At 42.6% G+C, this 14,589-nt stretch overlaps 1 protein-coding gene across 2 annotated transcripts in view; it reads right to left on the reverse strand.

Annotated features, from left to right (window-relative positions):
• Positions 1-14,155, reverse strand: part of Wwc3 (WWC family member 3) — a 111,313-nt gene extending 97,158 nt beyond the window's left edge. The window contains exon 1 of one of the 2 annotated variants that reach the window (XM_078035134.1): positions 13,457-14,155. In XM_078035134.1, the coding sequence (XP_077891260.1) occupies positions 13,457-13,740 (284 nt within the window). In that variant the 5' untranslated portion in view covers positions 13,741-14,155. The remainder of the gene's footprint in view (positions 1-13,456) is intronic. The other variant, XM_005315957.5, reaches the window with a different exon arrangement.
• Positions 14,156-14,589: the final 434 nt, after the last annotated feature.

Consider the following 14,589-nt stretch of genomic DNA (forward strand, 5'->3'; position numbering starts at 1 on the left):
TTACAGCCCCATCAGCAAAGTTGAGAAACAGTTCAGGAAAAAAAAAAAAAAAAACAGCTCCTCTATGCTGATCTAAGCATTACAGCCTTGATATCCACTTTGGCAGAGCCCTTTATTTCCCAAGCTAGCAGGAATTCTGAAGAGACCCTCAAGAATTCTTAGGTCAATCATACAGGTGACAAAAACATGGGATCATAGCCTTAAGAAGTCATGTCTAGGTCTACAATTATCCTTGCTGCTTCATCATTGGCCTAAGCCATCACTGATTGGCCATGCTGGCAGCCACCTTCTCCTAACCAATCTCCTTGCTTATCTTCTACCCTCCTAATTCCCTACAGCAGTCAGAGGGATTCAATATAAAGTCTTCCCAATAGAATGGCTCCCCATCTTGCACAGAATCACAGAGTCTGCATGGGCCCTTCAAGAGCCACCTCAACCCACTCACTCTCCTACTGGCCTCATCACTCTCAACTCTGCTTCTGTGGTTTTCTGCCTGAAAACATTTGTCTCCAGATACCTCAGATTCCCTCCTCACCCTCCTTCAGGCATCACCTCAAAATATTCCTCAATAGCCAGCTTTTCCCTGTTTCCCAAATGGCCACCTGTACCCCACCATACTCTCTGTCAACCTCACTAGCCAGAGTTTTTTTGCCCTAAAGGTACTGACATATTCATTATTGCTATTTTCTACCACTACACTACCCCACTTGAACAAGGACTCTCCAGGAATAGCTCAGTGTTGGACCCTGGAGCAGGTTCTTCATCTCAGAACTATAGTCATTCTTTGTCATGAGAGGCCATCCTGTGCATGGTGGCCCCACCATAGGATGCTTAGCAGCATTCTTGGCTTCTAAACCACTAATGCCCTTAGCACACACTCTTCCCACCCATCACTAAGTTATGACAGCCAAAAATGTCTCCAGACATTGCCAAATGTCTTTAGGGGGCTAAATTATCCCTGGCTAAGGACCACCACTGTTTTAGTGGAATTTGTGAACCTCAGAGTATGTAGATCTTTTACAGCTTCAGGCACATGCTGCTAAGAAAATACCTAAGCTAATGTTGAAATTAACTCTTTACTGTTAATTTCTTCCACTGCCTCTCTCTAACCTACTTCATCTACTTTCCCATCCCCCACCATAGGCCTATGAGCCTCATGAAAGCAAGAACTTCCTAGGCTGCCCCAACCTCTTTCACTCTGTACTCTGTGGGTTTCCTTCTAAAACCCACAGGGCACAGATACTTGGGCAAACATCATTTCATTCCAAAAGTAAGTTCACCTGTACATTTGTACATCTGAAAGTTGTTGACACAAACAATAAAAAACTGCCTCATACTTATTGTATGAGAGGGCCAAGAAGATGTAACTGACGATTCTGACTTTCAATCAACTCCTATTCTTACTATCTGTTCAGTAGTAAGTGACTACTAGTTATAGAAATATTCATATGATAAGAACTTTTTTACAGTCTCTAATATCACTAAGTACTACATCCAAGTTCCAGAACACAATGACATTCACACCCTATAAATCAATAATTTTGTACATATTCAGGATATTTTCAGATTTGTAACCAAGCTAATAAAACAATAATGAAAGTTTATGATACAAAAGTTTTGTTTTATTAACATGGTAAACAAACAAGCATGACATCGACCATGGATTAGCAGACTGCCTTCAGAACAAATCCAGCCTGCCTCCAGTCTTTGTAAATAAAGTTTTATTGCAACACAGCTAGCTCATTCATTTATGTTATTATCTATGCCTGCTTCTGCTCTACAACACAGAGGTGAGTAGTTTCCACAGAGCTTCTGTGGTCTGTAAATAAAAGATATTTACCCTCTGGACCTCCACAGAGTCTGATGGCTCTGCTTCAATCTGTTATCTCTACTTAGTAACATTTAATTTCCATCAACTTTACTTACCCAGCCACAAAATCAAGAGAATGCAAAGAATAGTCACAAGCAGGGAAGAACAATAGTTATCATGAACTCTGAGCACTTGTCTTTACACTGGCAAGCCTCCAGTGCCACCCAACTCCAAGGAAAATAAGGAAACAATTCAGAAGCCCAAGTGATATAATGGAGAAAGGAAATTTTGACAGGCTGAAGAGCAAAGACACTGGAGAAGAACAAGATTGAATGACTATGGAATACGAGCATAAAACCAATTAAACTGTTTTTTAACATGTGAGGTATCCCCCAAAAGCTCACATGTGAGAGCAATAAGGTTTGGAGGAGAAATGTTTGGGTTATGGCCTTAACCTAATCAGTGAATCAATCTCTGATGGGATTAACTGAGCGGGGGACTGGAGGCCAGTGGGGTGTGGCTGGAGGAAGTGGTTCACCGGGGCATGGCTATGGGGTATATATTTTGTATCTGGAGAGTGCAGTGTCTGTCTGTCTCTGTCTGTCTGTCTGTCTGTCTCTCTCTGTCTGTCTGTCTGTCTCTCTCTCTCTGTCTCTCTCTCTCTCTCTGTCTCTCTCTCTCTCTCTCTCTCTCTCTCTCTCTCTCTCTGCTTCCTGATCACGATGTGAGCTGCTTCCCTCTACCACACTCTTCCATCATGATGTTCTGCCTCACCTTGAGCCCAGAGGAATGGAGTCCGCCTTCTATGGACGAAGACCTCTGAAACTGTGAGCCCTTAAATAAACTTTTCCTTCTCTACATTTTTTTTGGTTGGATATTTTAGTCATAGCAGCAAAATAGGTGACTAAAACAAACTGTAAGTGCCTATTCTGTACTAGACATTGATGAAGTGCTTTGCCCTATTTACTGAATCCTCAAAACTGGCAAATACTCAGTTCCCATTTTATGGAAAAGGAAACTGAGGTTCAGAGAGCCCAGATAACGTGCCTTGGGACACATGACAAATGGAAAATGGAAAAAACAAGAGTCATAATCAATTCTGTTCATGTCTAAAATCATGGATACCCACACCTAGGCAGTCCATGCAGTTAGTGGTACATTCCAGGACATGTCAACCTTGATATTCACCTGTATGAATCCTAACCATCAAAAAAACATTACAAAAAGTATATAATACAATATTAAAGATATTCTTCCAAAAATTTATGAAAGAAAGAATGTTGATACTTAAAGACCCAAGGCCTTTATCCACAAAATTCACTTTACCCCAAATGCTGCCAGGTAATCAGATACCACTTCAACTTTACTAAAACAAACAGAAGTATTGGTGAGTCACCCTATAAGAGAAATTGCTCTGAATGAAAAAGTTGCCTTGGTAAAAAACCAACTTATATTTTTAACCTAGTAATGATTACCAGGTTGTTACATGGTATTGTTCTCCCCTTACAGTTGGCAAAACTCCTAGGAAATGTTAACATGTGGCTTCTTGGCAGGTTTCCCTGACAATTGGATGGACATTTTGAGAAGCTTAAAACCTTTTGCATGGTTAGAGACTGCCAAGTCTAATCTACATAGTCTGGTCTCTCCACCTACAAAGTCAAGGTAACCACTTGAATTTAAAAGTCAGTTCCCTTTAAAAAAATGTTTATAAACAACTTTATTAAGGTATAGTCTGCATACAGTAAGTCTCTCCCATTTCACATGTACAATTCAATGATTTTTTTAGTAAGCTTACTGAAGTTGCAATATATAGGACATTTCCATCACCCCAAGAAAGCCCTCAGGCCCACTTGAAGTCACCACCCCCTCTTATTCCCAGTCCCAGGCATCACAAATCCACTTTCCATGTCCATGGATTTGTTTTTTCTGGACACTTTGTAGAAATCAGATCATAAAATACAACAAAAATGTTGTCTTTACATCTGCTCTTTTCACTTAGCATCATGTTTTGAGGGAACTGTATCTAGTGTCTGTACACCACAATTTAAAGGTGAGTTATTTGAGAGGCCAGGAAGAGCTGGGGAAAGCATGGAAGCTTCTCGGTGAATCACTGTGGGATGAATCTTCTTGATAAACCTGGGCAAGTGATGGTAAATATGGGAGGATGAATTCATTCCACAATATTTACAGAGTGAGCACTATAGCTGGGCTTGCAGAGATTGGTAATTCTCCCAACATCATATGCAAACTCCTGTACCTGGCCCCTTTTTCCAAACACATAATCCTTACATCATATTTCACAAGTTCCATGATTCCAAAATTCTTCAGAATCCCTGCACTCTGTCATGAGGCCTTGAAGCAAAGTTGTCAATAGTATAAAAGATCACCCACAAAAATATTGGGTTTAAGCCAGGCACAGTGGTACATACCTGTAACCTCAGTTTACTCAGGAGACTGAGGCAGAAGGATCACAAGTTCAAGGCCAGCCCAGAAAACTTAGTGAGACCTTGTCTCAAAATACATATTTAAAAAGTCTGGGGATGTAATTCTGTGGTAGAGCACTTACATATTATTTATGAGGCCCTGGTTTCAATTCTCAGTACTGCAAAATAGATAGATAATAGATATTTTCATAAGGTTGAACCATACAAATAACAATTTAGTTCTAAAAGCAACTGGCTCAGGAAAAAAACACATTAGTGAAAAACTAGTGAAATCCAAACATCTAGAGTTTGGTTAATAATAACATATCAAGATTAGCTTCCTGGTTTTGACAAATATTCTATGATGACTTGAAATGTTCACAATGGGAAAACTGCCCAATCTTTATAACTTTTCAGTAATTTTAAGAGTAGAGGATCTCACCCCATGGAGGATATTGGGCAGCATTTATTTAATATCATATTTTGTTATTACATTTTAGGGTGGGTTTTATTAGCATCTAGTAGGTTGAAGCCAAGAATGATGCTGAATATCCTACAATGCATGTGACAGTCCTTACCACAACAAAGAATGATCCAGCCCTAAATATCTACAGTGCTTGAAATTTTACTAAGTCAATCATATAGTATTTATGCCTGCAATTGACTGAGGCAGGAGCACAGAACCTAGACCTGTCCAATGAACTGTGAAGGGAGGTGTGAGATAGATAGGGCTGGAGAAAAGGTCTTTGTCCCCATAGACCTATATGGAAGGAATTCCTGCTAATTGAGTCCTATTCTCCGTGTAAACCTGGAGCTGGGCAACCATATTGTTACCACAGAACCAGGAAGGAGCTGGCTGAGAAGCCAAGAGTGGTGGAGTGGAAAGACCAAGTCCTTGATAAGGTAGATGAATGGATAAAATAAGCATTTGGAGAGGTCTGCCCTTAGCACCTTTTCTTATGTGAAAAATATAACAATACCTCCTTATCCTTTAAAGCCAGATGGACTGAAGTTTCTGCTTTTGCCACCAGCAAAAAGTACTCTCACTTATGTGTTTTCTACCCCTTGTGGCCCTGCAGTTTTTATCATTGGCATTGGCATTCTTATTGGGAGTGTAGGCTGCCACTGAGCAGATGTACTAAAACTTATTGAATATTCCACTAGTTTGACCATTTAGAGTGCCATGTGAGGGCTGGGGATGTGGCTCAAGCGGTAGCGTGCTCGCCTGGCATGTGTGCGGCCCGGGTTCGATCCTCAGCACCACATATAAAGATGTTGTGTCCACCGAGAACTAAAATAAATAAATAAATTCTCTCTCTCTCTCTCTCTCCCCCTCTCCTCTCTCTTTAAAAAAAAAAAAAAGATATGCTGGATGGGGTATTGGGCAAAGAATAAAAACATTAAAAAATAGAGTGCCATGTGATATTTATGATTAAGTGCTATAATTATAATGCAGCTTAAGTGCAACTATTTTCTCTGTAGTTTTAATGTTTGCACAGCCAGTTTCCATCCTCATTCATTATCAACATCAACATTCCTCCTGCCTCCTTTCTACTCTTTCCTGAGCCCTTTCCTCTTTAAAGAAAGAAGAAGATGACTTTCTGGATGGAAATCCCATAGCTCCAGAAAGCAGCCTTTCAAGATGTGTTTGCTCTGCGTTTCTACATATTCTGAGCAAAGGCAGAAGCAATATTCTCATTCCTTCCATGGAAGGAACACCCAAATGGCTTGGGCATCTTGAGCAGTTGATATCATGTGTAGGTGCATATGCACACACATATACCTATATATTCAAAAGGTCAGGTTAGCTCCCTGGGTTGCTGCAATAAAGTGTGAACAGATTCATTTTCTTCTGTTTCACTGCATACATACACACACACACACACACACACACACACACACACACACACTTGACAGACTATAAATACCTCTTGATTGACAGAATTCAGCAATATACATACTAATATACATTCCCAAAGTTTAATATGCTGATTTATTTTTTCATATAAACACATTTAATGTCTTTTTCATGGAAACACAGAAATCAGGCCTCTGTGGTTTTACCCATTATTACATAGTATCTCAGGAACTGTCAATCTGCTTGAAACAAATTCAGCTGCCAAAAATGAAACATTGTAACCAGGGAATACTTCCCCTTTAGAAGGCATTTGACAATCTGAGGGGGGATAGTAGGGGATAGGAAAGGTAGCAGAATACAACAGTCACTAATATGCCATTATGTAAAAATGTGAGTATGTAACAGAAGTGAGTCTGTATTATGTATTTGGGGAGTTCAAAACCCAATTGAGTCGAATGTATGAAAGATGATATGTCTTGAGCTCTGTAATGTTTTGAACAATCAATAAAAAAAAAAAGAAAAAAAAAGAAGGCATTTGACAATCTGGAGGGTTGTTTTTTTTTTAATTTTTGTTTTGTTGTTTGTAAGGGGGATTGAACCCAGGGGCACTTTACTTACCACTGAGATACATCTCTAGTCCTTTTTATTTTCTTATTTTGAGACAGGATGTTGTTAAGTTGTTTAGGGCCTTGCTAAGTTGCTGAGACTGGCCTCAAACTTGTGATGCTCCTGCTTCAACCTCCCAAGTCACAGGGATTACAGGCCTGTGCTACCACACCCAACTGGAGATATTTTTGATTGTCAAAATTGTAAAGTCTGGAAGGTTTGCTACTGGCATCTACATCTAGTGAGTAGAGGCCATAGATGCTGCCAAACATCCTATGCTACACAGGACAGCCCACACAACAAAGAATTATACTGTCTCAAATATCAAGAGTACTAAAGTTAAGAAATCTTGGTCCAAAGTAACTTTCATGGTTTGGATAACTTTTAGGACATTACCTATCATCCAGTAACTTGAGGGATGAGTGTTTCTCTTAGTCTCCAAGTTATTGAGGACATAAAATAATAACAAAAAATGAAAGCTTCCAAGTATGGCTAAAAAGAAGGCTGTCAGGTTGGCCCAGTGTGCCTCAGTTCCTCCTAAGGTGGTAGCAAGATTCTTAACATCCCTCCTGATTTCACTGGAGTTAGTTCAAGTACTACCTAAATCCTCTGCACTTCCCTGTCTTTTCTAGCCCTAGCTCCTGATCCCTCTGGTTCATTCCCATTACTATCTGAGAAAACCTTCAATTGTCTCCAACCTACCTCTATTCTTTGAAATCCAGCCGACCCACCATGCCATACTTAACTAGTTCATCAGATATGACTTGGTGCATTATAATTGATGTGAGTCCACAACATGAAACTCCATACTAGAAACAAGGACCTACTAAGGAGACTGTGAGGAACCAGGAGGAGAAATGGCTTTAAAATACTTAGCACAGTACTTTCATAGGCATGTGATAAATGTCAGCTCTTGAGGCTATTATCAAAGACACTAAGCTGACCAGATGCTTCCATTCTTTCTAGGAAGGATGCTGTGAAAAACTGCCACAAACCAAGGGGTTTCAAACAACACAAATTTATTATATTACAGTTCTGGATATCAGAAGTCCAATATCAGTTTCACTTGGCTAAAGTCAAAGTATCAGCAGGGCTACCTCGCATCTGCAGACTAAAGGGGAGAATTAATTCATTTGCCTTTTCCAGCGTTTAGAGGATGCCTGCATTCCTTGACTCATGACCATATGACTCCAACCTCTGCTTCTATTGTCACCTCTCAATCTCTGACTCTGACCCTCACCCTCCTTCTTCCCTCCACCAAGACCCCCTATGATGATATCGGCACTGAACCTGCACATAAAATTCAGATTATCTCCATAACTCAGTATCCTTAACTTAATCACATTTGCAAAGGCTATTTTGCCAAGGAAGGTAATTTATTAACAGGTTTTGGAGATTAAGACATTGACATCTTTAAGAAGTCATCATACCACAGGGGGGATTAAATATCAAACAGCAAAAAACACACGATAAAAATAACCAGTGTGTCTAGCACGATGCAAGGGGTACACAGTTACCTAATTAGGGGAGGGTAAAGTACATATTGACTCCAGGGCTCAACTCTGGAGGCATACAGATGTTGCCCCTCATTAGCATGGGAATGAGATCACAAAGTTAAGTTTCATCATGTATCCACCTATACCTCACATAGCCATTATGGGCTTTTGATGAAAACATCCATGCAAATGCCTAAAGTGTTTAGCACACAATTAGCACTCAACATGTATCCACCATATTCAGAAAGCCAGAGGCTGGGGTGTAGCTCAATGGTAGAGCACTTTTCTAGCATGCACACAGCCCTGGGTTCAATCCCCAGAAACACAATAGATAAACAAATAAATAAATAAGATGCACAGAGCCAAGGGATCCCAGCAGAGAAAAAAACATGGGTGGGGACCACTCACTACTAAAGTCCCAGCCCTGGAAGAAGGCCCAAGACCAAGAGGCTATGCAACAAACCATTATTGAATGAATGAACAAGCAAATGATCAGAGGTAGTATGCTTGAAAATGGGTGGGGATTGGGTAGTTGGGTAGTATAATAGAAGGAGCACTGGATGGGGGTCAGAAGACCCCCAGCTCAAATCCTTGCCCTTCTAACTTCAATTGGAACACAACACTTGGCTATGCTCTCAAGTGCAAAAAGAAGAGCTTGAACAAAATGTTCCTAGCTTTTCCGGCCCCAAAGCTGTGGGAGTCTAAACTATGCATGGTCTGGCTAGAGTCTTCTGTCCCTCACATGAAAACTTGGTCAGTTTTCACATGAAAATTCAGGGAATCAACTCAATTATTCTGAACACACCCAGCACTGCCTCAACTCCAGCATTTTTTCTTATTTTCCCCTTATCTTGCCTGGCACTATAGAGGGACAAGAAGCCCTCACCCCAGGAGACCAATGGACAGGAATAAATGCCACCCAAGCTCAAGTGAGCTCTCCCTCCTTTTCTGGGAAGAGATTACCAAGTGAGGAATTTAATTAATCTTGGGATGCCCTGTGATCATTAGTCTCTTCATTTTTATGTCTATCTACCAACCAACTTCATCTCCACAACATCCCAGAACAAAGGAAGACTCTCCATAAATATTCATTCACTTTATTAAATTTAAATGGGGTAACTGAGCTCAGTAGAATTTAATTTTACTTTTATTCCATCAGATTAATTTTATTAACTTTATTGGAAAGGCAGCCAACACTATCAAAAGAACCTGGGCTAAAAGTCTAAAAGGCCACCTCAGACTTACCAGGTGACCTTGAACACGGCATTTGACACATGGGCTCCTGAAGTAGAACCTACCATAAAAAGTGATAAGACAACATTTTAATTTCCCAAATCAGAATCAAAGCAAAGAGAAGGAAACTAAGAGATTTTCAAACATCCGGGGGTTATATTTAGAAATTAATGACTTTTCCAGTTACTTGTCTTGGTGGTGGGTGGGGGGGGAATGATATTAGACCAAAAAGTGGTGGTTGACAATCTAAAAGGAAAAAAGAGAAGATTCTTCCAGGGTTGATCCCTGCTGGCCTTAAAAGCCAGACATTCACTCAAGCAAACACTATGATGAAAAAATGGAGAAATTATTAGTTGTTTATTAGAAAGCTCAACCTGGACAATATGTAGAATCCAGAAATAGACTCTATAGGGGTAAATATAGACAAGTTCCTATTAATTCATTCTAAATAAAGATTTCAAGAACTAACAATGTTATCTGTCTCTGTTATATGGGGCTCCAGCCTGGCGAATTCTGGAGCCTTGTACTGTTTTTCTCCTTAGAACAAAAGACTGAAGATGAATACTCTCGTACCTTAGGCATATAATAAATTTTGTGTTCTTTTTCCTGTTTTTTTTAAAGCAAAAGCCAGTTCAGAGGACTTTTAATATATCACAAAATGCTTCCATGAGATACAGACCAAAACCTGTGCAATGAACAAATGGTTCCCCCAAAAACCTCATGCCATGATATAATCTTGGTCTTCCACCACATCTTAATTATTTACACTCTGCTTTGATCTCAAATGTGACTTCTCCTTCCATTCTTAAGATGCCCAGAGCTGGCATTTCCAGTAGTGTACAACTCCAGCTGAGCTACAGGAAGCAAAACATGCAGTCTCAATAACTCAGGTCGTTCTACAGAATAATATCAAAAGAAACCTGCAGGAAGCATATATATACACACAACTATTAAAGGGACTAAATTTTTACAAAGGTACAAAACTTTTCTTCCCATATTTTCTGCCAGATGGTAAATACCTTTTAATAAGGTGATCATTGTACTGAGTTAACATATGCCAAATATGTGTGTGTCACTAATGTAAACCACCTAAGACTTATGCAAAGAAAATGCCAGCCATAGAAATAGTGAATTAACTTTGTAACAAAAATTTTGGAGACAATTCGCAGTAAACTCACTATAAAAATTATATTCATAATATTGGTCTATAAAATAATAAATTTAAACCTAAGATTAATAATAAAATAAAAAATCTGTTTACAAAATACTGAGACTTTGATACACTTGTAGTCACATTTGAAAAGATGTTTCCTTAGGCTTGCATTCTCTTTGTTGTAATTTAAAAAAATAGAGCTATGATAATTCACCAATATTCCAAGGTGGCAACATCAAATGTTGTTAAACAGAACACTGAATGAAATTACTATAATACTCTAGAAGGAATTGCATTTACATCTCTTGGCCCTTAGTTTTGCTAACAGCAGCATATTTCATGCTATTATAGGTTTTACGAAATTATATATGAAATAAATGTTTAAAATCAACAATTTTTACCTAACTTACTGCATTCATTTATTTCTCCATAATTTCATTTTCTTTAGAAACATTTTATTTATTTGTCGCTCTCCTTTCAACTTTCCATTTGGAAACTGGTAAAAGTTCTCATTTCTTGAACACCATTTTCCAGGCATGTGAAGCAAACACAACACAAAAAGGGTTTTAACTGTCAGATGCACATGGAGAAAACATTGCATTCTGACATACAGTCCCATCCATATAATAAAAGTTAATTACAACTTTAAAGGATTACCAGTCACCTATAAAAATCGACAACGTTGTGTTTTGAAAGAGGAAGAAGAATGACTATTACACCCTTCAGCACACTCTACGGAGATGTTTGTGGCTTGCTGAACATTCCATACATATTTCGGGCAAGGTATTATGGGAGCTGAAGTTCAAGCTGTCCCGGCTGAATTTTCACTCACTATAAAAACAATGTCTCATAAAAGTATACGTATGTTTTTACTTTACCAAAAAAAGTAGAATATCCACTTTAGTTCACTCAATCAACACTTAGCATTAGAAACAGGACTTTTAAAGAACCTACAAAATAAGTGATGTCTGAAAAGGGTAAAAAAATATTATTCAGTAACAGACAGACTTCCGAAAAAAGGAACATAGGAGATGTGTATGAAATATATAGAAACAAAGATCCTACAAGCTGGTCTGCATACCTATGTTACAGGTTACACCACTGAAACAAAAATTCTTACATTTATCTTTCATCATGAGTCCCAATTCCAGTACAACCACAACTGTTTTATATTACCCTCATAAAATGAGCCTTAGCCTTTTCTAAGCAAAACACTATTTTTAACTGGTTCATTTTCCAGTTGTTTGGGCTTTTAACAGACATAAGTACAAAAGGGCACCACATTCCAAGCAGTTCTACCAATTCCTGAACCATCTAAGGTTTGATCAAACAGATGTGGTTCTAACATTTGGTTAAAATTATAATATGATGTCACCTGATTTTCAAAATAATCAAGCATCCTTTTAACCCATAAAATTGTGCCAGGATTTATGTTAAGTTTCTGAGTCTAGAAGTCTGCAATGTTCAGAGAGAATATTGGGGAACCTCCATCCTTTTGTTTTGTTTTGTTGTTCTCCATCTGAACCCAGAGAAATCTTCAAACAAGTCAGCAGCTTCCCTCCTTACAAGTTTATTTTCAAACGCCAGTGCCATGCAGGCTGCCTTTCCTGTGTAGGTGGGAGGAAGCAGGCACAATGTCACCACACTGGGCCTTTTCAGTCTTGAAATCACTAGGAAGCCTGCAGTATTTCCTTTTTGGCACTCACGCCAGGGTGGAGAGAAGTTGCTCTAGAGAGGACAAGATATCAGATAACCAGTGGAAACACTTGGTTTCAACCACAAAAAATACATCTCTCCAAAAGCAGATGAACCATTGGAATCAAACAAAAGTCAAGGAAAATCTTCATTACATGAAATTAATTAAATAAAATCTGGTAGTGCTTTTAGAAGAATCTGTTTTTACTTGATCAGATTTATTTACATGAATAATAAAACAATTTTGTGCCCTATGCATATCTTGCACAAAAAGGAAACTTAAACTCATGTTTTTCACTTATTCCAAAAGCATATGGGACTAATCATATTCCATTCGGGCTGCAGTACACAAGGCTATTTCAAACAGAAGTTAACTCACTTGATTTTTAAGGCGCTAGAGAAACCAATAGTTAGGGAACAATTTCTCCCAACTCCAAAAGGGTTGGGAATCCCTGAAGTGCCCGTCTGGCATCAGGCTTTGGATGGAAACCAGGCTGAGCCGGCCAGGCAAGGAACCCACACCCCGAAGCTGGGGCGCACGTTTGTGATACAAGGTGACAGCTCTTTTTGCCTGAGCCCGTGCGATGGGCCGAAGAGGCCCGGGAAAGGGATGGGCGAGGCTACCACAGAAAAAGGAAAAGAGGGCCATCCGTCAGCCCCGGGAGAGGAAATTCCAGGGGCCCAACTCCCAGGCCCCGGACAGCGGGTGACGTGAGGGAACCGAATCAGTGTCCGCTCCGAGACACGGGGCCGGCCGGGAGGAGACCGGGACTCTGCGCTCCAGAGACTCAAGGCCCTGAGAGCGGACACCTACATCCTCGTCCAGAGCCCTGGGATAGGGGTACTGGGGAGATGGATATTCGCCCCAACCTGGGACGTACAAACTTCGCCCAAACCCAAAGGCCTCCTGGAGTATTCGGTCTTCTCCCTGGGCCTAAGGGATTGTAATGCCGTGATCATAGCTGGACCGCAGGGCTCCGGTCCATTATCAGCCCTGAGAGTGAAGACACCCAGATCATAGCACCCATGCTGGCCTTGTAGCCACGGGACAGGGGTACTCTGCTCTTTGCTCCTGCCAGTGGGCTCTTGGTGGCCTTGCACTGAGCTAGGCATGTTGCCAGTGCATCCCCCCGGCAGCACCGGCCAGTGCCCCCCCACGCTAAGGTCCCGCGGCCCCCTTACCGGTCGCGAGGGTCGATCCACGACGTCTGGCGCGTGTTGTGGTCGATGTAGAAGACACGACCGTCGTAATCGCGAGCCTCCTCCCAGCCGGCGGGCAGTGGCAGCTCGGCGCTCTCTCGGGCACGCGTCGGCTGTGGCGCGGCGGGCACCGCAGGTGCGGGGACTGCGGCCGGGGGTGCTGACGGCGGCGGCTCACGCTGGGACTGCGTGGACGCCGGCGGCTCCCGCGGGGCCTCCCGCGACTGTCCTCGCCGTCGCCGCCGGCCGCCACTTAGCCACGGCATGACGGCCCTGGCCCCGCCGCCGCCCGGCCGCCCCGCGCGTGCCGCTTCCTCCGCCAGCACTACTGCCCCGCGCCCGGGTCGCGGGGGCGGCCGCGGGGAGCCGCCCGCCGCACCCGGCGCATCCTCCGCCGGGCGCCCGCGCACCGGCGCCCAACCAGCCTCGTGCGCCGCTGCCTGCGCCGCCCGCTCCGCCCCGGTTGCCCGGGTCGCTGCCTCGCGCGAAGTCACAGTCCCAGAGCTGGAGCTGCAGCCACCGCTGTCGGCGGCCCCTCTGCTCCTGCGGCCCGTCCGGCCATCTTCGTTCCTCGGTGCAGCCGGTCAGAGGGGCGGGGCGCCACAGGCTCCTCCCCCTTCTCAGATGCTCCTCCCCTGCTCCCTGCCCCTCCTTCAATCTCTCGAAGGCTCCTCCTCTGGCCTCTGCCTTGAGCTTTCCCCTTACGTTCCTTCTCCCTCAGCGGCTCCGGCTCGCTCGCAGCTCCTCCTCCAGTCTCCCTCAGGGACTCCTCCTCAGTTCTCAGCTACTAGCCCCACCCCCACCCCACCCCCTCCGGCTGCCCCTCCTCTGCCTTAGTTCTCCCGCTTGGCGCGCTCCTCCCACTTCGCTCCCACTGCACCACCTCCTCCAGCCCTGAGAAACCGCACGGGGCCAGGATGGGCGCCGCCACGTCAATCCGCCCCCGGGGCCACCGCGGAGAGAAAGGAGGGCCAGGAGCACGACGCTCCACCCGAGCTGCAGGCGCTGCCAGCTTGTGGCTGACTCCTAGGGCCCCAACAGTTCTCCAGAGAAAAAGCAGGGCACCTCATTTCCCCAGTTCCTAGGCCTTGGACATCTGGGGTCCTCCCCTCTAT

Source organism: Ictidomys tridecemlineatus, chromosome X (genome assembly GCF_052094955.1).
Source record: "Ictidomys tridecemlineatus isolate mIctTri1 chromosome X, mIctTri1.hap1, whole genome shotgun sequence".
Lineage (NCBI taxonomy): Eukaryota > Metazoa > Chordata > Mammalia > Rodentia > Sciuridae > Ictidomys > Ictidomys tridecemlineatus.